Source organism: Melopsittacus undulatus, chromosome 4 (genome assembly GCF_012275295.1).
Source record: "Melopsittacus undulatus isolate bMelUnd1 chromosome 4, bMelUnd1.mat.Z, whole genome shotgun sequence".
In the NCBI taxonomy this organism is placed as follows: domain Eukaryota; kingdom Metazoa; phylum Chordata; class Aves; order Psittaciformes; family Psittaculidae; genus Melopsittacus; species Melopsittacus undulatus.
Window position 1 is genome coordinate 41,151,940 of NC_047530.1, and position 23,172 is coordinate 41,175,111.

Genomic DNA, 23,172 nt, shown 5'->3' on the forward strand with positions numbered 1-23,172 from the left:
GTATGATGAAAAACATTATGTATTTCCTTTTTCACATTAGATTAGATAATAGCTTGCATTGAGAATAGTACTTTTTTATATGTGATACTACTTTTGCAACAGTTTACCAGCTGTGCATGGTAATATCTCTCTGGCGCCTCTGGTACCTTACAGACTGCTTATCAGTAATAGAGATTGAGGGAATGATACAGTTCTTCCCCTGTAAGTCTGTTGCACTGACATAAGCATAATAGTGACTGGCATCTTCATATCAAGGTTGGACAACTTTAACTGTTCTTATAGTAAAGCTAATATTTGTACCTACATCTTCTAAGGATAGTTAATACTTTAATTTAAAAAAAAAAGTCTTCTGTTGGTTACCTTTGGTTTAGTAAATTGGTTGGAACCATATCTGTTGGAACAAATGAGCTTTAAGGTCCTTTCCAACCTTAATCATTCTATGAGTCTATGATTCTGCTTAATAAATGAGTAAATAATGTAAAAATTAGTAATACACATCTAATCATACTTTTTATCAAAACTGTCTGCATTTGTACTAGATAATGTATTTTTTCAATATCCTGATTGTTAGGTCATATGAGGTTATCTACTTTATCCTTCTACCCCAACATAGAAAGATCAGCTTTCAGATTCCAGACATTAGTTTAACTTGTCTGTTGAAAAACCCTCCAGTAATAGAGATTTCCTTTCTTAGGCATTACTTATAAGATTACTTTCTTAATTCTTATGCTTGCAAGGCTTTTCTTGCCTCCAGTCTAATTCCTTGCAATGTATCCCTTCGTGTGTCTTCGATTTGCTAATCCTTAATGTTCTTATGTAGAGAAGAAACAGATTATTCACTTCCTTATTGTCATCAGTATTTAAAGACTTCAACCATTTATGCCTGCATCCCCCCACACAGGCACTGCATGTATCTAGGCTGGAGAACCTTCATTTTAATGGAGAATGTTTCTTATATCTTAATGATCTTACACATCTCTCATAAATTGACCTTAAGCAGCAAAATTTAAACTACAAATTTGGAAAATAGAAATAAGGCTCTTAAAAGGATTCACACTGCACATTGGATAGTCTCTTAAATAGTAGTTTCATTCCTTCTTATCTGTATTTTCTTCTGATTTTTTTTTTCCTAAGTGGTTTTATGAAAAAATACTCTCAGCTTTTCCAGAACTTCAGTGTCTATGGCAAATTTTCAGCTTATCTTCAGATACACTGAATCTTCCAGTTTTAGGCAGAATGTGTTTCGTAATTTCAATTGTCTTAGAAGTTTGCTGTCCAATATTCCTTCTCTTTATTCTGGAAAGTATCTAATAAATAACATCAAGACGGGGATAGATTTGTATTAATATGGAAGTTTTGCTGATTTGCAAATCTGGGATGCAGAATTGTTTGTAAGGGATATAAACCATGTTAGAGAGCTGATGTTTCTAAAAAAGGGAGGGGGCACACTTTAAATACACAACTAAACTATGTCAGTTTAAGAAGTCATTGTGCTGTAAAGGTTGTTTATCCTGTTTCAGTTGTAAACTCATGTACCCTGTATTAAACCACTGAAAACAGTTTAAGTTGATACATTTTATTTCACACTTGGAGTAGGCAGACATTGTGTATACGGGCAGCTATGATGTCTTGAGACTTGTTAAGCATCCAGAAGTAGATCTTGTTTATGAACCACATGTAAACAGTTTCCTACTCTGTTTCTAAAATAATCAGAAATAATGCATTTTCTCATTATAGCAATTGCAGTGAACATTTTACTTCTGGCAATTTCTCTTTAAGCAACTATTTTACTGAAACGATGGCTTTTATTACTGCTGTAAATTTTGATCCAATAACATTGGGTTTAGTTAGTTCTTAGCTCAGCTTTAATCAGCTTTTAGATAGTTCGACATATATACATTTCCTGTTTTGTCCTGTATTTGGCAAAAATAAATGCTATTTATAGTGTTCTAGTACCAAGCAATATGGCTGCTTTTTGTTTACTTTTGCTTGTGCAAATCAACATTATTGTTGGCAAGAATAATCTTAGCAGAGGGAATATTTTTGTCACTGTTGCAGCAGTTGGCCCTTATACAATGTTTGGAGAATCACACCATCAAAATTATTTTCTTGGCATGAGAGTAGTTTATCTGGGGAAAACTAACTTGAATCCATAAGATAATTCTTGTACACAATTAAAAATGTTGTGATTTATTTTTCTCTACAGAATATAATAAATTATACCTCAAAATACACATATTTATACACACATATATAATACATGTCTTACAGCACATACTTTTCTAGGTAGAAGAACCTACCTCTCTAGGTAAAAGAAATAGAGTTAGTTTGAAAAGAGCAAATGGAATGGGAATATAAAGATAGCACCAACAGTTTAAGTCATAGTGAGTAATAATGCCTGGGTATGGTTGAGAATGGTTCCTGGTTTCCCAGGAAGAGGCACTTTTCTAAGGAGAGTATGAAGCAAGCAAAAGGTGTCTGCACAGTGAAATCATCCAAGTATGGCAGCATTTCATTACTTCATTGGTTATCTCATGACAAAACATGACTTTTTGCAGGCCAACAACTCCATTAGAAGTGTGACTTATATGAAAATTTTCTTTTAAATAAACAAAAATTCAGTATTAATCTTTAATAATTTTATTTACCATTCAACCAAGACTGTGAATATGAATGGTTAACAGATTACCTGGAAAGATTTAAGAATATATATCTCTTCTAGATTTGTATTCGTAAGGCCTGTTTAGAATAGAAGTACATGTATTGATGTTGGTGCCAACCTATTCAAAGTTTGGCAATACCTTGCTAACTTTTCCCATTCATAATTAGTTGATGATAAAGGTGTTCAAAAAAAAGTATATTGTATAGATAAGTGATCCAGTTAGGATTTTTAATGTTTGTACAGTGCACATGAAAAAAAAATCTACATTTTTAAACACATGCACTATAGGAAAGATTTTCAGGTACTCTGTGAGAATGTTTTTATGTTTCTGGTAGTTGTTTCTGTTCAGTATAAAACCTATATGAATAACTAGATACAACAAATTTAGGGTTGTTTTTTTTTCTAACGGGTAATCCATCCAAACAAAAATTAACAGTGGTTTGGTATTTATGATGTAATCTGGAATAAGACAGACAAAACTTCAGAGAATTGGATGCGTTTCTGTCAAACCAGGATTCTGACCATTTTGTGTCTGTCTTCACTGCATGGTTTGAAGCTTAAAAACCCCATAACGTGGGATACTTGGATAGGTTCCAAAGCCTCCAGTAATCAGTAATTAATATATAGTTTAAAAGTAATTTTTGTTGTGTTCCTTCTATTCTGCATTGTTTTCAAAGTCATTATAACCTTAAAACCTGCTAGTTTATTTCTAACTATGTTTATCATTATGTTTCATTTACTACATATTGATAAGGTTCCCAAATAATACATGGAGTAGTCCAGTGATGTTAATTGAGTTTTCTTGTATCAGAAAAAAGGGGGTTTCTTGGTTGTGTTTTCAAAACAAAGTCTTGGTATTTCAAGTTGGGAATGTGAAAAAAATTGTGCTGTGGGAAATAAAAACAAGCACCCAAACTTGAAAAACCCTGTTGCTTAGAGAATAGTGTTGCTTAGATAATAATCTCAAGTTTAGTTTATAACCTCTGAGTTTTAAAACATATTTATTAATTTAAACAGGATTGAATATGGTTTCAAAGCTCCAGCTTCTTTGGATCAAAGGAAATTATTATGATTATGTTTGGAGACATTGTTTTATGTGTCTAGTCCTGAGAAACTGGTATTTCCTAATAAGCTATGATTTGGGCATTGCATCTTGGCTAGAGCTGGAAAATATTTCCTCTGGCCACAAGTCATCTTTTGGGCAGTAATGTGGGGAGAGATCATAGAGTCATATAAACTGGAAGGGAGCTCCTTAGGTCATCTAGCCCAAACACCTGCTTCAGGAGGTTCTAATTATATCACCTTGCTCAGAAACTTGCCGTTGAAAAAGTTATCAGCAGTGGCAAAGGGATGCACTTAGTTCTCTCATTTTCTAGTTGGTACCGCGTTGCTCACAAAGAGCCATTTTCAGAATATAGTGATGAATATATGAAAAATATATATATTGTGTTTGGTACTAGTCTAATCTGCCCTTAGAATTTAATTAAATATATTAATTTTACAATTACATATCTTACAGTGTTGTAAATTCTCATGGGTATGTGTTTGCATTTGCAGTTCCCAGAATGTGGTTTCTATGGAATGTATGACAAAATTCTGCTCTTCCGCCATGACCCTACTTCTGAAAACATTCTCCAGTTGGTGAAATCAGCTGCAGATATCCAAGAAGGAGACCTAGTTGAAGTTGTCTTGTCAGGTAAATAAAAACCAATGAAAATTACTGTCATGCTTTTGCAACTGAAAATATCCATAATATTTTTGTCCTATGTGGGATTCAAGAAAACAGGAAATTTTGTTTGTATGGACTTTCATCTACACTGCATAAAGATCTTTCTCAGATCTATGTATAGGCATATTATGGCTATTTTTTTTTTCCTTATTGCACTGTATACTTTTTAACAACCTTGAGTACAAATTTAACAATAAGCACAAATTCTGTGACTGGAATGAAGAGGAAGTCTGTGCCTAGGAAATACAAAAGCCAGAGGCAGCTAATCGGTAATATCAGTCATGCAAAGACAGAGTATGAAAGTTAGAATCTGAAAATTACTACCAGGTGAAGGGATGTAAGAAGAGTATGAGTGAATTATGAGGTGAAAGGCCAAATTTTGGAGGCAGTGAAATGACAAATGGTTTTAAGGAGCATGTTTGGTCAGCAGAGTGGCCGTAAAGAGTAGATTACTTTAAATGAAGTAGGAAATAAGCGCAAATTCTGTGATTGGAATGCAGAGGAATTCTGCAGATGCTGTTAGGTGTCAATAGGACTTGTCAAAATCCTAGATGTAAGAAGAGATGAGGTATGTGACTAGGAATGATGCAAAGTTCTCAAGGGGATGCAGTAGAGTGTTGGAACTGTAAAGTTGTGAAGATGGTATTTGATAAAGCTTGGAAGATGGTTGAAGGGCTTTATTTTTGCAGTTGGAGCATGCAGTTAGTGCATCTGGAAGGACACTTAAAAATAGGAAGACACATATGTCATATAAAAGTAGAAATTGTATCTATAGAAGAGTGTAGGATTAGTGAAAAGAAAGCCAAAGTCCTAATGGATGCTGAAAGGAGAGGAAGTGAGAGTTAGGTCACATAATCTAAGCCAGCTGAACTTTTAAATATAGATTTCTTGTACAGGAGCCTGTTCCATACTCTTTGATTAGAATAGGAAGGCATACGATAATAATGCAAGTCATTCCTGAAAGTCATTATTCATCTTCTACTTTTTTCTATTGGGAAACAATTTTTTTCCTTTTGAAAAGATAATTTCACATTTTGCACAGAATGTAATCACTCCAGATGAGTAAATCAGGTTTAATGGAAAAAAATAACAAGGCATTTGGTGCTTTATCTGATGTATTGTTCATATGCTTTTGAAATGGAAGCCACATATCTTCCAGTTTGGCTAAATTAGGCGAGTAGCTGTTTTAATCTTCAAGAGCAACACTTCATGCAGTACTTGCAAGTCCTAAAGGAGAACTATATTGTTTAAGAGCATTAGGGAATTTAGAGCTTTAGTTGAAGCATCTCTCCACAGAAGTGGTCAAGCATAAATAACTGCAATATTTAGAGGAAGGCTATTAAGCCAGCACTGTGTGAAAGTGTGAGTGCTACATACAGTTGCCCAGGATCTGTATTTATTTATTTTTTTCCCCTCCATCTCAGAGCATAAATTGCTGGCTGGAGGCCTGGATTTTTTAATATCACACAATACTCTTATGTTGCGTTCTAATAACCAAATCCTAGCTAAAGGTAGATCCCCAAAGTGCACTCTTCTCTTGCCCATCAGCTGCATCATGTCATCTGGTTTGATTTTTGATGAACTCATGAAAAAAAATCATTTGTGTTTATTACCTTGCTATTGATTTACATGATTTCTGCAATAGACTTTCTCTTTTTCAATTTACTGACTTTATCAACTGTATCAAAAGTTGTGCAGCTGCAGCAGTTTGCCATGATGGATTAAAAAATCAAAACACAGAAAAAGAAAATATGGAATTTAAAGAATCAAAATCTTTTAGAAGGCTATTGTAATGGAGGAAATTCATAGATTAAGAGAACAGTTGTATCTCATAAATTTCCAACGCAGGACACCTGTGCAAGATTATGATGTATTGAGAACTAAGTATATTATGATTTTCTTACATTGTTTCATAGTTTTACAGGAAATAGGGTGTGATCATACCTGCATAGTCATAGTGTTTCTGAGCCTTCAATTCTTCATTTTGTTGTTTTCACTTTAAAAAAAAAAAAGAGTATTTCTAATCCCTAATAGTTCTTGTTTGAGTTTTATCATCCTATTAGCAGTAGTTACTAATAGAATTAGTTTCTTTCTGTCTCTTACTGTTTTGTTATGTTTCGGTTTTGTGTCCTTTCTTCCATGTCATCCAGTCCCCCTCCTGTCCTGTATATCTAAGACTAATATGGAAAGTACAAGGGAAAACTATTACTATCTCTTTAACCAACCACCAGGCAAGTGCCAAAAGCTGTTTCAGGTATTACTTGGGGAGTGCCTAATTTATGTAACTGTAGCTACAGTCATCACTCATGTCCTTACTAAAATGAAGTGGCTTTTTTAAGTTATGAATCAGGGTTGAGGAATCCTAAGACTCTTCTGGCAAGTTATACCGGTTTCTTAATTCCATATAGCCCAAAAACTATGGTTTTGTTTTCATATTTTTATAGAACAATTGAAGCAATAATTTTTCTCCTCTCTGGCAGAATATTTGAAAGATTTCCTTGGGCCTTCTCCTTCCTTATTAATGAAAAATTGTTATCTATTAAGCATATAGGTATGTATTTATAGTGTACTTTGTCAGCTTTGCTAATATATCTAAAAGTACTTTGTTTTAAACTAGAATCAGACACTAAAGATTTTAAACAGTATAGAGTACTTTAAAAGTGATATTGCTATCAAATAATCAGGCTAACACGGGGTTCATCCAGTGTTGGATGGTGCATACCAAAAAGGTAGTCTGACCCTGTGCAAAAGATAGCAAATTATTTATTTTTAGTTTATGATTTATGTTATTATTTAGATTAAGTCTGTATCTCTTGGACTAGGAAGGCCTGAGCTGGAAAATGCACAGTACTTGAGTGGCCATGCAGTGAAATTCGTCAGCACTTAATGGTGCAAACTGTCAGCCCCATGGATTTATGTATGTCCAGTTTGCTTAAATGTTCCTTAATCTGATTCTTTTCTGCCAAAATCTTTCTTACTCAAAAATGAATTTTGCCAGTGGAGGAGAGGTGGAGTCTACTCTCAGTCATCAGCTGGTGATATCTCAAGTTTAGCAGCTGAAACACAAGAAAAGGGGTGGGTCAGTTGTTTGCACTTTTTAAGTTGCATTGTCATACCAGATTTCTCAATGTGATTTCCTGATCATCAACTTGCATCTGCTTTCAGTCTGCCTCCTGTTCTACTGCTGGAGTTTCCTGTGAAGAGTAATTGCTAAGAAATGTTTTCTATATTGACATGCTGTAATAACAGCTCCAAAACTCCACAGCAAGAGTAAGTAAAAGATTAGCCATGCAGTACCTGCTTCAGTATTGCAGAATTGGGAATAGTTTTCTTCTCCGAGTTGCACATGAACTTTAACATCGTAGAACTTTCACTGCGCAATGCTGTATCTTCAGAGGACTTTTTCGCTAGATACAAAGGACAGCAAATGAAAATGTAATCTGTCATGGCCTGATAGATAATTATACTACTACAAATGAAAATCCTCTATAAACAGTTTAAAGTATCAGTATCTTCCCACAGATGAGTCTTAACTAAATGCAGCAATTCATTTCCACAGTGTTAAAATTCCTGTGTTGTGGAGTGGAGGAAAGTATTCTCACTTCTGCAATACTGAAGAGAAAGAAATATATAGGCAGTCTGTAATGTTCAGGAAGGTATTGGAATATACTCAGGTGTAGTTTTAAATTATTATAGATTTAAGCAGTTCATCACAAATCAGCTGAAGATGGCTTATCTCTCCTTTTTAATTAAAAATACAAATAATAGTTAAAAAAACCAAAAACCAATCCTCCACCCCAATTAAAAAAAAAAAAGCACACACGCTCTCCTCCAAGGCAATCAAAATAAAATATAAAGAACAACAACAACAAAGAAAAGAAAGATTTTACCCATTTAAGTTGTGGCTTCCCCAGGCAGTGTACAAGGCCAGGTTGGACAGAGCTTTGAGCAACCTGGTCTAGTGGAAGGTGTCCTGCCCGTGGCATTCTGTGGGGTTCTGCCAAAACCATTTTATGATTCTGCTATGTACAGAATGAATAAGATTGTTTTTCATGAGTCTTAATACTTTGGGTATGCCATGAAAATTTATTCTGAATAGAGGAAAACCTCCTCTGAAAATGAGAGAGTGGCTTTGAGCACTGCAGGGAATGATATTCAGCACTTGAGCAGTGGCAAGGACAAAAGAAATGTAGTATATGTTCAGATCACAGAATCACAGAATCCCAAGGGTTGGAAGGGACCTCAAAAGATCATCTAGTCCAACCTCCCTACAAGAGCAGGGTAACCTAGAGTACCTCACACAGGAGCTTGTCCAGGCGGGCCTTGAATATCTCCAACGTAGGAGATTCCACAACGCCCCTGGGCAACCTGTTCCAGTGCTCTGTCACTCTTACTGTAAAGTTCTTCCTGATGTTCACATGGAACCTCCTATGCTCCAGTTTACACCCATTGCCCCTTGTCCTACCACTGGATATCACTGAAAAAAAACCTAGTTCCATCTTCCTGACACCCCCCCTTTACATATTTGTAAACACTGATGAGGTCACCCCTCAGTCTCCTCTTCTCCAAGCTAAAGAGACCCAGCTCCCTCAGCCTCTCCTCATAAGGGAGGTGTTCCACTCCCTTAATCATCTTTGTGGCTCTGCGCTGGACTCTTTCAAGCAATTCCCTGTCCTTCTTGAACTGGGGGCCCAGAACTGGACGCAATATTCCAGATGTGACCTCACCAAGGCAGAGTAGAGGGGGAAGAGAACCTCTCTTGCCCTACTAACCACACCCCTTCTAATGCACGCTAGGATGCCATTTGCCTTCTTGGCCACAAGGGCACATTGCTGGCTCATGGTCATCCTCCTGTCCACCAGGACCCCCAGGTCCCTTTCCCCTTCACTACTTTCCACCAGGTCAACCCCCAACCTGTACTGGTACATGAGGTTGTTCTTCCCCAGATGCAAGACTCTACACTTGCCCTTGTTGAATTTCATCAAGTATCTCCCCACCCAACTCTCCAGCCTGTCCAGGTCTCACTGAATGACAACACAGCCTTCTAGTGTGTCAGCTACTCCTCCCAATTTAGTGTTTTCAGCGAACTTGCTGAGGGTACACTCAGTTCCCTCATCCAGGTCATTGATGAAAATATTAAACAGCACTGACCCCTGAGGGACTCCACTAGTCACAGACCTCCAGCTAGATTCTGCCCCATTGACCACAACTCTCTGCCTTCTTCCTTTCAACCAGTTCTTGATCCACCTCACTACCTGATCATCAAGCCCACACTTCCTTAGCTTATCTATGAGGATGCTGTGGGAGACAGTCTCAAATGCCTTACTGAAATCAAGAAAAACCACATCTACCGCTCTACCATCATCCCTCCACCTAGTCACTTCCTCATAGAAGGCTATAAGGTTAGTCAAATATGACTTCCCTCTGGTAAAACCATGTTGGCTGTTCTTAATGACCCCCTCATCCTTGATATGTCTAGAGATGGTGTCAAGAATAAGTTGTTCCATCATCTTTTCAGGGATGACCGGTCTATAATTTCTAACCTACATTGCAAATACCTAAACAGAATATAAGTTCTAAAGCTCTGTAAATTCAAGGTACGTTATTATTTTCAAGTGGCGTGTCTGAAATAGGCAGTTGTGTAACTGCTACAACTTTGCTGCTGGAAACTTTGTCTGCTGTGGGTAAATATCCCCTGAGGCACTGATATCTGATGTCAAAAGCTATATACTGATCGACTGCACTCATTTTTTATCTCACATGTCAATACTGGTCAGGGTAGATAAAGCTGAACTGTCAGTCCTAGTGCTGTGGGGTTATATGATCAGTTCATATCCTAATGCTGTGCACTTTCTAATTTTCATTATAGTTTATTTAATTACAAGGTCTTTTATAAAGGCTGGACATCATGTGATTAATTTTTTTTCCTTATTATACTTGCTTATACTTGCTATACTATGTTCTTGACAGTTCAAGGAATAATAAATGTGACCATCTTCTAGTTTAGACCTTATATTACAGGTTCTTGAAAGGTATGAAAATTTATCTGGAAAAATTTATAGCTGAGAGGAGTTGCTCATTGTAGCTGAAGCTCTCTAGTTCATTTTAGGGAAGAAAATTGTACCTGTGAATGTCATACAATATTACTGAAACAGTTTGTGGTAGAGCTAGAGGTTTCTGGCAAAACACAAAGAATTTAATAAGCTCAGAATGCAGCACCTGCTGTGCTTTTGTATTCATAATGAACATTATTGCTTGTATTTTGCATTGGTGCATTATGCAGTAGGATTTTAATGGAGTGTAAGAATCGCATAACTCACTGAACAAATGTGTGTCTCTCTGCTGACTGGTCCAGAGGAGGTAAGTACAGGCTATTGCAGTCAACCAGATGAATCGTCCTTCATTGCCAGTATAGTTTCTAGCATTTTGGAAGTGAAAGGTCGTTCATTATTATGATAGCAGAAGCAAAAGGGTATGTTGATTTACAGATTCAGTCAGTTGCACATTAAAAGAGGAAAAGGAAACTTTCATTATGAACATCAACGGCCCTCATAAATACAGTTTTATTTTTACCTTTTACATTGTTTTTTTCCTTTATCTATTTTTAAAATATCTCTTTTAGCACTTTATTTCAGTTGACTGCATGGGATTCTCATAGTGTTTGTATAGGTGACATGGGGACACTTCAGAAATGTACTAAAACCACAAATTTGTATGTTGAACCTAGGTTTATTAGGCTGGCCTCCTGGGCATTCTTTGAGCACTGTCACTAATACTATTCTGTCAGTAATGTGTTGCTTAACACGTTGCTGTTTTCTTAGCTATGCATTTTCTATATAATTTCTTCTTCAAAATGTTAGAGAAGTTCATCTGGTCTCCTGAAGCACAAAAGAGAAAAGTCCTTTAATAGTGCTCTGGAAATCTCCACTGACATGTTCATTGAATTCGACATTTACTTAGTTAAATTGCATTTCAGAGTGAAAAAGCATCCAAATCTCTGGAGGAAGGACTTCATCAGGTTTTATTTGTATGAATGGTTCTTTTGACTAGAATACTCTCAAAAATTAGCAGGCAGCCCAAACCAGGAAGCAGGGTGTAGAAGTTGCAGTCAGGGTTATAATCAAAGGTGGCTGTAAATGAGTAGCCAGTTATTCATAAACACTGAAAGGAAGAGAAACCAAAAGTTTCTCTTGAAAACAGTCTTACTGTTTGGTGGAGAAAAGGAAGTAAATTTATGTAAGGTGATACTTAAGTTGAAAAGTGTTCTTCAGTCTTGATGTGATAATTACTGTTTGCTATAAGCTTCAGCTGGACCCGTGAAAAGGTCGCTTTCATGTTCCACTCATGAAATAAAGGATGCAAATGCATAATGTAAAGGATGTGTAACATAATGTAAACTTCACAATAGACTAGAAACCACCACTACTTCATTTGTGACCTTTTTGGATAAACTATATTTTCCCTTAAATGGAAGCAGACTCTATAGAAGCTGACAAATGGGAGTTGCTGTGGGTCTGTACTTCTATACTCTTGACTGTTTTTCAGTTTTGTTTTTCAAGGACTTCCAGGAAGCAATTATTTAGATGCCTTCAGACTTACGTTCTAACCACCATAGTTTATGTCATATGCCATACCTTGTTCATGAAAGTTTATTAAAAACTGCTGTGTAAATTTGCTAAGTCTTTTCATGTTACATAGAGCAAAAACCAATTTTATATTTACAGTTTTAGTATGAATTTTCTTATAGAAATTCTATCATTTTTTACTGGGGCAAAATTACATTGAAATGTAGGAGATATTTGCCCACTGCTGGAAGGCAGACGATGAAATGTTAGCATCTTGTGTGAATTAGTGGAATGTACTTCATCTGCTTGCTGTGAGCAATTGTGCTCAACTTGGCAGGATTCCTGAAGCAAGAAGGTCAAATAGCAGCTATTTTATGTTCTCTTGCTGAGCTGATGAGGGAAGGAATTGATCCACTGCTTTGTTAAGAAGCTGTTTCTGTTTTAATATCTCACAGACAGTACACCACCTGATTGTTAGATGCAGACATTTTATTTGGATTCAGCACAGTTTATACTGTCTTGTATATGGTGAAATGTATTGAACTGAATAAAAGCTGTAGGTAACTATACAATTATAGTAAATGACATATATCAACATATAACTGGATTGTAATGTTAGTTCAATTGCCAGCTCCTTGAGATAAACATTATGATGTTATATGTCTCTGAACAGCATTTTATAGTACTTACATAGCTGGTCACAGGTTGTGGTTTTGCTTTGTTGTGATTGAAAAGCATCCTTCTCTTGGTGTCTTAATGGCTATGTTAACGCTTTTTTTTCTGGTGTCTTTGAGAAATGCAACTGTCTTTTCTCTATCCTGTCTAAGATTATATATTGGGGTTTTTTACAGTTATTCTTTCTTTATGTCCTTTTAATGGTCTCTATCTGTGATATTATTTCCTATTTTTATAGAGGTAAGGCTCATTACTGGTTCAGTTAAAGTGAATTGATCTTGCATCCCTCATTCTTTGTCAGCCTACGTTGTTCTTGGATTATGTATTTCAGATAGATGACTTTATATTTGCTGTTCTTAGGACAAAAAGATTCTTTCCTTCCTTGTTTGTTTTGCTTTGTCTTTTCTTCAGCTCCCAAGTGTTATAATTGTTACCTTCTAGATACAGACTTCAAGATTCATATGTTTTCCGTGTTAGAATCTTTTGAATTTCCTCCTACTGTCTTGCCTTACTATACTTTTCTTTCTGCTGAGGAGGGAATAGGTAAATATAGGATGCAAAAATAGCCTGTTGACATCACTTCTTTATATTCTCTGTCTGCATCATTGTCAATACACATTGAGTAAAACGATATGCGACAGGCAAATGTTAGTGTGGAAGCAGGTAATGTGTCAACTTCACTTCTCATGCTCATAAAGAAATACTGGCCATGCTAGTTATTCTTCCTTGGGTGTTTCTATGTGTTTTTAATATTTAACCATTATCTCAGCAGCAGAAAATTTGAAATAATTGCAACACTTTATGAGGGTGGTTTGCAAGAAAGCAAGCAGTGAATGAGATTATCTTAAGTAAGCTTTTTGAACCCTATTAATTTCTCACTCATGTCAAGATTTGAAATGTTATTTTTAAAGCTTGATTAGTTGGTAATAATAAACAATGTCATTTTGTATTCATAAAAAATTATACTAAATGTTGAAAAAGATACTGTTGGTAGGGAAGAAGAACTTTCCTTGAGAGAGGTTACACAAGTCTTTCTGTTGGGACAGGACCTTTTTATGAGAGGCTACTGTTCTACTTCAGGCTTATAGATGAGGCATTCTACTTGGTCCAGTTCTCAGATACAATACATTATCAATGTATTAGTGTGCTGTTTAATGAAAATAACAACTTTTTTGTTCAGTTGAGATAGCATACTTGGTTTTCCAGAAGTCAATCATTTTCTTTTCTAAAGGCTCATAAAGAAATGATGCTTCATGAAAGAAGAGGTTAGATGCTTGAATGGATGAATAACTATTTACGACAAAAAGAAAGAGTGGAAATGCATCCTTAATGGGTAATGGGTTAAAACTTAAACAGGGGAAGTTTAGATTGGATGTAAGGAAGAAATTCTCTACTGTGAGGGTAGTGAGGCACTGGAATGGGTTGCCCAGGGGAGGCTGTGAATGCTCCATCCCTGGCAGTGTTCAAGGCCAGGTTAGACAAAGCCTTGGGTGAGGTGTCCCTGCCCATGGCAGGGGGGTTGGAACTAGATGATCTTAATGTCCTTTCCAATCCTAACTATTCTATGATTTTATGATTCTATTTTCACAGTGGAAGCAGGTAACTAGCAGAGGTTCTCAGGTCTGTGCTGTTAAATACATTCATAAATGATCTGGAAAGCATGACTTAGTAAAGTGTGTCACCCCAAATAAAATCCAGTATAGATCAGCATGAAGTGTTAGGAGAATTTATTGATTTTTATCTGTGTAACAAGGGTCTCTGAGTTACGTATACTACCTGAAGTTGAGAAGTTCAAGTTATAATATGAAAATATAATTTCAGAGCTCAGTAACAGTAGAGAAAAGTGAATATTTGGAGTTCTTAGGAAAGGAATAGAGACAAAACGGAAAATGCTTGTAAATGTTGTGTCATCTGTCTTTGTCACCTCCTCTCTGCTTCAGAGAATGCTTTTGCTGCAACGATTGAGCATCTGAGGTGGTGGACTGGGGAAATACCACCAGATGCTGATGCTGCTTTGGGAACTCACCTTTGAAAGGCAGGATTAGTAGATTTTGGTCTGGTCCAGTAATTCTTACACTTTTGTATTCGTCTCACAAGATTTCACTAAAAAGAAACATTTTTCAAGTTACAGCAGTTTAAAAGCGCTAACCTCAATGTGTGCAAATTTTCTGTGATGTTATGATTAGGGTAGAATAAGCAATTACATGATTTTGTTATGCATCAATAAGTTGTATAGCCAGCTTTCCAAGAAAGGTGGAATTGAAGTTGATTACAGTTCGTTAATTACATTCACTGCTGTTAATGCATTTAAAAAAAATGCCCATAAGCTTCTAAAGTAGATCAGATTAATTCTTGATATTAATTTTGTGTTATGTATATTTGTTTTAAAGAAACAACAAACTTACTTTCCTTAAAGTATCTTATTCTCACTTGGGTGAGGATTTTTTTTTCTTTCTTGCTAATTTTTACTCTGTTAATGTCATACACATCACATTTACCTTTCCTTAAAAGTCAAAATTACCACTTAGTAACAGTTCTCCATAGATTATTCAAGTATTTGATTTCATCAACCCCACTTCAGCTGATCCTTTCTTAAAAGACTTGAGGTGGTCAATGAAACTTGGAGTCTGTGGTACAGTGTCCTGTATTTCAATGGATACGTCTCTGCTTATTTGGGGTTTCTTTGTGATGGTATCATCTGATTAGCATTCTGAATCAATATGAAATCCTTGCAATTAAAAAGACATTAATGGAGAAAACAAAAGGTCATATTAATACAAAAAATCTTTCCATTGAAGGATGCATCAACTCTATTTACTGTTTTCCAAATTTATTTAATTTATTTAGTCTTTATAGCATGTGAAACTTGGACATGGCTATAAGTTGTTTCACAGGATAGGTCTTCAATAGCACTTGAGCTTTTCTTAAAGGCAGAGTGGCAAAGTCCCATAGATCACTGGTCTCTTTGTTTGTGTGGTTTTTATTGTGCACCCCATCACTAGAAATTTTGCAGGCATGCAACTCCAATATATGTACATTTCTTTATAATTTACGTGTGTTGCTGAGGTTCTAATATTTTCTTCCTGCAGCCTAATGGATTAACTTGTGCACACCCACAGATGAGTGCTCTCACTTTGGAGACCTCTGCTATAGTTCACTTGAAGTTGTGTATTAGAAAAAAAAATTGTTCACCTCTAAAAAATGTTAAAGTCATCTTTTTTGAGTATGTGAGAACACGTAAATTAAGTTTTCTTTCTCTTTTTCTCAGTTCATATTCTTTCAGTTGTTTTTGCTGCCAACACAGATTCTCATTAGAAAACTGCCAAAGCTTGAAGATTTCTCTTTTCTCCACCAGACTCCATCCCCTTCCATCAAATAACCTCTCCCACTTCACTGTCACTGGCTACAAAATATAATGGTGAACAAGACTTGTTTAGGCTAAGCAGATGACCCTTTGTTTTGTCATATGTTTTTATTTGATATATTTGTGTCACAATTCCTTTGACCAATACCTGGTTGACCAAACATTTATTTCAGTGTATTTGTTAAATGGTAGAATTGAGTGTTGAATGGAAAGTCTCCGTAAATGATTCAGAGAGGATCATAATGACAAATGTAAGGTAACCCAATTGGCCAAACTTGCCCATCAGACCAGTTGTGTTGTTAACCTGTCAACAGTTCATTCTGCACTGCTTGGATATATGTCAGGAAAAAAAAAATAGTCTGTTGGGAGAATTGCTCTGCTCTTTCAGTCTCTGAATTCATAGTCTCAATAACTCATTGCTACACAAGTTTTCAAATAGATATGCCTCACACACACACACTGTCTTTCAATATCACTCTTAAACTGATAGAATTTACTTTCATTGGCTGACTGCTCACTTTGGTATTTTAAAAGTGCAAATAGCAACAGTGAGTCTCATCGTATTTCCAACAAATGATATTTGCAACCCTTTGTGGAAAGATACACATCGTCTTTTAGGAAGTGCTTTAGGTTTGTAGCTAAAGGTCTGAACACAAACAAGAAAACCTTCTTCCTTTGGGGAATATAACGATTTGAAATGGAAACTAAGGAGGAAGAGACTAAAGAGCTGCCACAGCTTACAATCTGCTGGGTTGGGTTTTTTTTTCTATCTGGATGGTAGTGTGTCTCAAGCCCAGAGGCATTGTCATTCTGACTGAAATCTGGCTCTTAGAGAATGTTTCTGTTAACCTAGTCAAGATGTGTCTTGTTGCCAAAAAGAAGTTCGGAGAACTTGCCTGCTTCTTGGGCCATGAAGACTCGTATCACTCTAGATTGTTGGTGCAGAAGGTCATACTACAGTGGTTATGTTTGCTTCCTGATTCGTTTTCTTGGCTTCCTCCCCTTGAATCCGGTAAGCTCTTACTCATTTCCTCTCCAAAGGAAACAATTCCGGTCTCTTAATCTCTCCTTATATGGAAGTCTCTTCCATGCCTCCAGTGTTTTTTCTCATCCATCAGTTCTTCTGTTTCTTTTTAGGTCAGTCTCACAGAGACTGAACACAGAATGCCAAGTGAGGAATAATAGTATAGCCATTTCCCAATGTTAATTTCAATTCCATTTATTTATCTGCATGGATGAAATCCTGGGTAAACTTAAGTTTTAAGTAGAACTTAAAGTCAGTAGAACACTTATCTTCAGTGGAGCGAACGATATATTCTTTAATCATTTTGCTTATCTTTTTGACCTTCAGATCAACCTGGCCAGGCACTGGAGATGTTTCCATAATAAATCACTCTAGAACTGTTGTAATCAGTTTTAAAAAAAATCAACCACAATTCAGAGCAATAATTTATTTATGTCTTCCAGGCTGTGTCATCTTGGGCATTTGATGTGCAAATTGTGCATTTGCTTAGCATTTTTAGGTTCCCATCTCCTTTTTTTAGTGTTATTCTTGAAATATTAAAGTGGGGTTGAGAAACAATGGTTAACAGTCATGCTTCTGTTCCTTCTCTCTGATGGTCCTGTATCTGAGACCTAAAGAAAACATTGTTAGTCAGGCAGACACTAAAGTGTATTCTGGTACTCAAATGTTTCCAGGATTAGTTGTTTCATCACCTTCCTGGGGCTCAAGGTGAGGCTGACTCGCCTGTGATTCCCTCGGTCCTCCTTCTTGCCCTTCTTGAAGGTAGTCTAGAAAATCAGTTCAGTGGTCAGACAGCATAGAAAAGGAGCAAGAGGCTTTATTTTTAATTTGGAGCTGCTACTTATTGCTGGTAGTCAGAGTTAATTTGAACACGGCATCAATACCTCCAGTAAACTTGCAAAGTATTTAATTTTGTTTTCCTATGCTAAACAAATACCTCAGCAGTGTAATTTTATGATTAACAGGGTCTGAATCCATGAACTAAGGTATTGCTAGTTTTTCCACTTGGGTGAAATATGGGTAAGAATTCTGTGCTGGGATTTCGATGAATGTAAAGCCTGCTGTATAGTTCGTGTATTTGAATCTTTGGAATCATTCTCAAATGAACAGAAGTACATTACAATTGAATTTTAAATATTAAGAATATACTGATGAATCAAGCATATTGACTAATAAATGTTAATCTTTAAATAAAACTCCTCAAAAGTTTGAGCTAGCATTGGACAAATGATTGCAACTGGTTTATTAGCTCCTACAGTTGCTTAAATCTCATGACATGGGTGAGACAATGTAAACAACATACTAGAGAATCTGGTTACTGTGGCTTGTTTATGAACTAAGGAAATCTGAGCTTTTACCTTACTTAGATGCCTCTCGTGCTGGTTCATTTGCTCCCTTCCCAGCCTTGCATTTGGTGACTCTTCACTGCCCCTCCCACTAAGGAGGTAGCTGCTGGCCAGGGCAGGTTGGGCAAAAAGTCATGTGTTCCTGCTGTGCCGCTGGTTGCAGCTACCAGGCCTAGGCATCACTGACCAAAATCTATGGATGTCCCCTAGTTTCCATCTCCCCAATCTCTGGGATCTTGCCCCGCTTCCAGCATCTTAACTCTAAACAGTATCTTCACCACTGTCTTTCCAGTCCCCCTTCTGAGGTGACTGCTTCTTTTTGGGGAACCTTTCTTTTCTGCCTCCTCATCTTTCTAGAATCCCTAAGCTCATGATGTTTCCAGACTGAATAGTCCATGTGCACAAGCACAACAAACGTGGTCAGCATTGTAGCTGGTGGTTCAGTTTCCTCTCTTTAGCACTGGAGGATTGAGAGTGAGCCAGCTGCTTTTGTTTAGTCTGTGTGTTACAAAAAATTGCAACTAGCCTGTACCAGTTGTGGTTAGCAAGATGTAGGCTTCTGTCTGAGAGTTCAAAATTCAGTTTTATCTCCTCCTGCGTCCCCAGCTCATATAGAGAATTGCCTGAATGACAGCTGTTAGCATTAATAATTTAAGCTGATTTTCACTTAAAACATTAGGATAAAGCGATGATAGCTAAGGTAAACAGATAAAACTTGTTGGATTAGCAGGATTTTCCTGCATGTAAAATTTAAGAGTGCTGAGGTACTTGCATACATATCCAGAAAGGTCATGAGATCCAAATACTCCATATCAAAGTTCCCCTATTTCAGTGCAGAACAGGTAAAGAAACAGTTATTATAAATCTGCACACATCTGGATTTTAGGAAGTTATCATTTCTGTTATGTATTAGGGCCCTGATAATGTTAGTTTAATTCTTAAATCAGATTTCAAGGTGGAGATCAGAGATGAAATCTTTGGCTTATATGAGCTGCCATGGCTCTGCTGACTTTGGAACTCTGAAAAGTCAGACTGTCCTTGATTGCCAGAATGGACCATCAGAAAGAATAAAATGTTTTCCTTTCTGGTAGCCCAGTGAAATTGCATATACAGTCATTAATTGTTATGGTTGTCCTGGGTTTAGCAGTAGCAGTCAACAGTAGCCGTAGTTTAGCAGTAGCTGAAAGTCAACAACACAGTGCTGCACCAGGTACTAAGAAAGAGAAAAAATGCCACTGGTAAACCCAGGACATCAGTGCTTATAGTTTTAATAGCATGTAATGGTATTTTTTAAGTTCTTGTAGGGGAGGACTTAGTTAGGAGTGCCTGCAGAACATCAATGGGATACATTACTCCCAAAAGCATTCCAAATGGGAATGGGTAGCCAGAGAATGTCTGCTTTTCATAACTGCAAGATATTGCTAATAACGTGGTTGACGGTTTCTTCTGCTATGAGAGGTGTGGGTGCTAGATGACAGCTCCCACTACATGAAGCTCTGTTGCTCATAATAGCAGGATCTCTGCTAATAGTTCAGGTCCCTTTTGGACTCGGAACTCAAAATGATCAGTAAATCCTTTGCCTCTTTCTGAAAGCAGGCCCTTGCCACTCTGGAGTTGCAGTGGCTTCTTGTTCTCATTTCTAGCTGTGCTGAGTGATAGATATGCTCCTGAGCCCAGAACAAGGAGTACTAGGCATTAACAGCCAAGTCATTGACGGACTTGATGAAATAGTCTTGTCAAAACTGTTGTAGTTTCAATGTCTGTGTTTTGGTAATACAAAGAATGCTTAAATAGATGATGACAGGTTAGCCTGAGAGTTAACAGTGTAATGGTATCATATTAAGAACATAATATTGCAGACTTTTCTGAAGAATAGTAATGTTTTCAGGGTACAGTTGTAAACATCTTTGAAGCCACTTCCCTTTTTACTGCACAGAAAATTGCTTTCACAGCATCCACTTTTTGTCAAAGCAAAAGGATAGCCTGGCATTACTGAGGCTTTTTTGTTAATTATGAAAGGTCTCCATTTAATTTTGGGGGAAAAAAAAAGTACATATCTTTGTTTGCATCAGGAGGGCTTTTATTTTTTCAGTGAATAATGCAGGAATGTTCTGAAAGTTAAAATTTTGATTGTTAGGGGCTATATGAAAGCTTTTCTAGACACATAATGTAAAAAAAATAGTGGATTGCAAGACAATGGAAGAAGCTTTAAAGAACCTGATTCATATATGACTGTTTCTGGAATTGCACGCTTTGAAACTTTAAGCTGTTCTAGTTTAGTCACAGCAAATCAACTATGTCATAGGGTGGCAGAACAAGAAATACTAATTAATCCATGTTTCTAGAGATTAAAGATTTGTGTAACTTGCTAGTTAATATAGTTCACCCATATTTCTAATTATACACTAGTTTCAGTGACTAGTGATCTAAAGTAACATCATTTCATGAGACCAGAAAACAGAATGCTGTAGGCAGAGCCTGATGAAAACACATAAATCTGAAAACTAGAAAAACACTCTTTTTACCTTGAAAATTAAAACCCAACACACTTCCAAGCCTTTTTTCCGCAGTTCATAGTGTTTGAAAAACCACCCAGTAGATCCATGTAAAACTCCTCTCCAACATTCCAAGTTTGCAAACATCATTTCTGAATTTAAATACATGCATGAATACCTGCTTTAGGTAGCTATTCAAGGAAATCGGCATAAACTTGCATACATACTTAAATCCTTTGCTAGATTAAGGTTTACAAGAGTGATATGTAAAATAAACATAGTGTTTTTATGGTAATTTAATTATTAATTGTATGCTTTTAGAAACAACCTCAGGAAATATCTTTATAAACAAAAACTTTGTATCTCTATAATTCACATATATGTTCTCAAATTCATGGCTATCATGTCTTGTGGGTCTTAGAGTAGGGTCTTCTTTGTCTTCTCCCTTGAGGAGAAATGCATGCTCACGGAGTACTTTCTTCTAGTAAGCCTTTTCATTTATATTTATGTGGAAATTGAACCAAGAGGGACAATAGCAAAGAATTGTATGTTGCAGTTCTGTTGGAAGGTGTAGAACATGGTTCTAGCTGTGGTGCCTGCCCTTTAGAAAATTCCCAAATATATATAGCTTTTCCATGATCATTTTGTTATGCAAAGAGATGGAGATGTGCCATTACAGAGTGAGCATTGCCTTAACAGTAAACTTGACCACTATTGTCTGGGAAAAAAATAGAAGAATAGCATTTTTTGACAAGTATCCTTGTGAGTTTGGAAGCCCTTGAAGCTGGAAAAAAAAAAAAAAAAGCCTGGCCCAGCATTGTTAAATAAATATACTATTCTATTTCAAATTTGGTATGTTCTAGCATGTTAGACTGTTTTATGAAGACCTAATTTTATGAATTGAGCTTTGTAACATGGCTTATTTTGAAAGCTAGAAAGTGAATAATTCTGGGAAAAGAAAATGAAGTCCTAAATTAAACAAACTGTTAAGTGATTTGGTTTGCTTCAATTAAAATAATAAAGAAGGCTTCATATCATTGGAATCATTGAAAAACCTACTTGTGTGATGGTATTCCAAATATCTCTGTTAAAAGATCCCTAGAGCGGTGGAGACTAGAAACATATTTTTCTGTGGAGACATTTTGGAAAAGATTTTTGTAAGAGTCCTTTGTGCACAGAAGGAACTGAGTCCAGGGCATAGGTCTTTATTGGTACTCTGCTCTAATTACTTAAAAACTTCTTGATTGTTACTCAAATTTTTGGTTCTTTTAATAGTCAAGGAACAAACCAGGGGGTAAGGGTATTTGGGTCTTTTAGGAATACATTTGAACTGAACCATTAAAAAATAGGATTTCTTTCCCTCTCAATTGCAAATGAGGAATGCATTTCTGTTCAGAGACAAAGCATTTCCATTTAGTGGCTACACACCTGATTCATTCATGCTGATATCTGTGAAAAGTAAGCACATGCTTAAATCACTTGTTTAAATGGCAGTCTGAGATCAAATGTTTGATATATGCTAAATGTTTAACAACATTTGACAGGTATTATTTTCCCTTGGACTCTGGTACATGTTTAACATAATAAGAAAATGAAAAGATTTATTTAAGCATATTTTTTAAATTATTGTGGCACTGGCTGCACCTGTATACTAAATAGTTCTTAAAACATTGTCACTGTTTATTTTTCTAGTTTACACTAGTGCCTTTAACTAGCCCTTATAACTTTTGCAATTGTTACACATCACTTTGAAATGATTGGAACTCTGGGAAATGTATAGTAGTCTTCCAGACTGCTCTGCAAGGGCTTTGTCTTTATTGATGATTGGGTGTATAATTGCATGTTTTCTTTCAAAATTCTAGTGTATATTTTTAACCTGGGCAATCAGTTCACCAGTAACAACATAAGCGGCTGAATCAGGCATACCAAATGGTCAGCTGAAATGGTGCTTTTTTGGATATATTTTCCTTTACTTGTCTGGAAAAAAAAATCACGTTTCTTTACTGCATGTGTTCTGTTTAACTTATGTGTATAAGGTAAATTCCTGAATTTATCTGAAAGGGATATATTTACCTTTATAATGGATATATTACCTTATATTACCTTACTGAAATTACCTGAAGGGATACATTCCCTTTAGGTGTAGTCAGTCAAGTCTGTGAAAGAGTATTTTGAAAAATTTCCAACATCTGGTTGAACTCTGGCAGTTTCTGATAAATGTTTGATATGCTATTAATCTCCTGTTTTATATTGGCAGCATGCTCTTAGGGAAGTTATTGCTGTGTGTGAAAGCAGCTTTATCTTTTTCCCAA

General features: G+C 36.2%; 1 protein-coding gene across 1 annotated transcript in view; it reads left to right on the forward strand.

Annotated features, from left to right (window-relative positions):
- Window positions 1-23,172, forward strand: part of PRKD1 (protein kinase D1) — a 131,879-nt gene that overhangs the window by 63,085 nt on the left and 45,622 nt on the right. Inside the window, exon 2 of the mRNA XM_005149292.3 lies at window positions 4,220-4,358. Within this exon, the coding sequence (XP_005149349.2) occupies window positions 4,220-4,358 (139 nt within the window). The remainder of the gene's footprint in view (window positions 1-4,219; window positions 4,359-23,172) is intronic.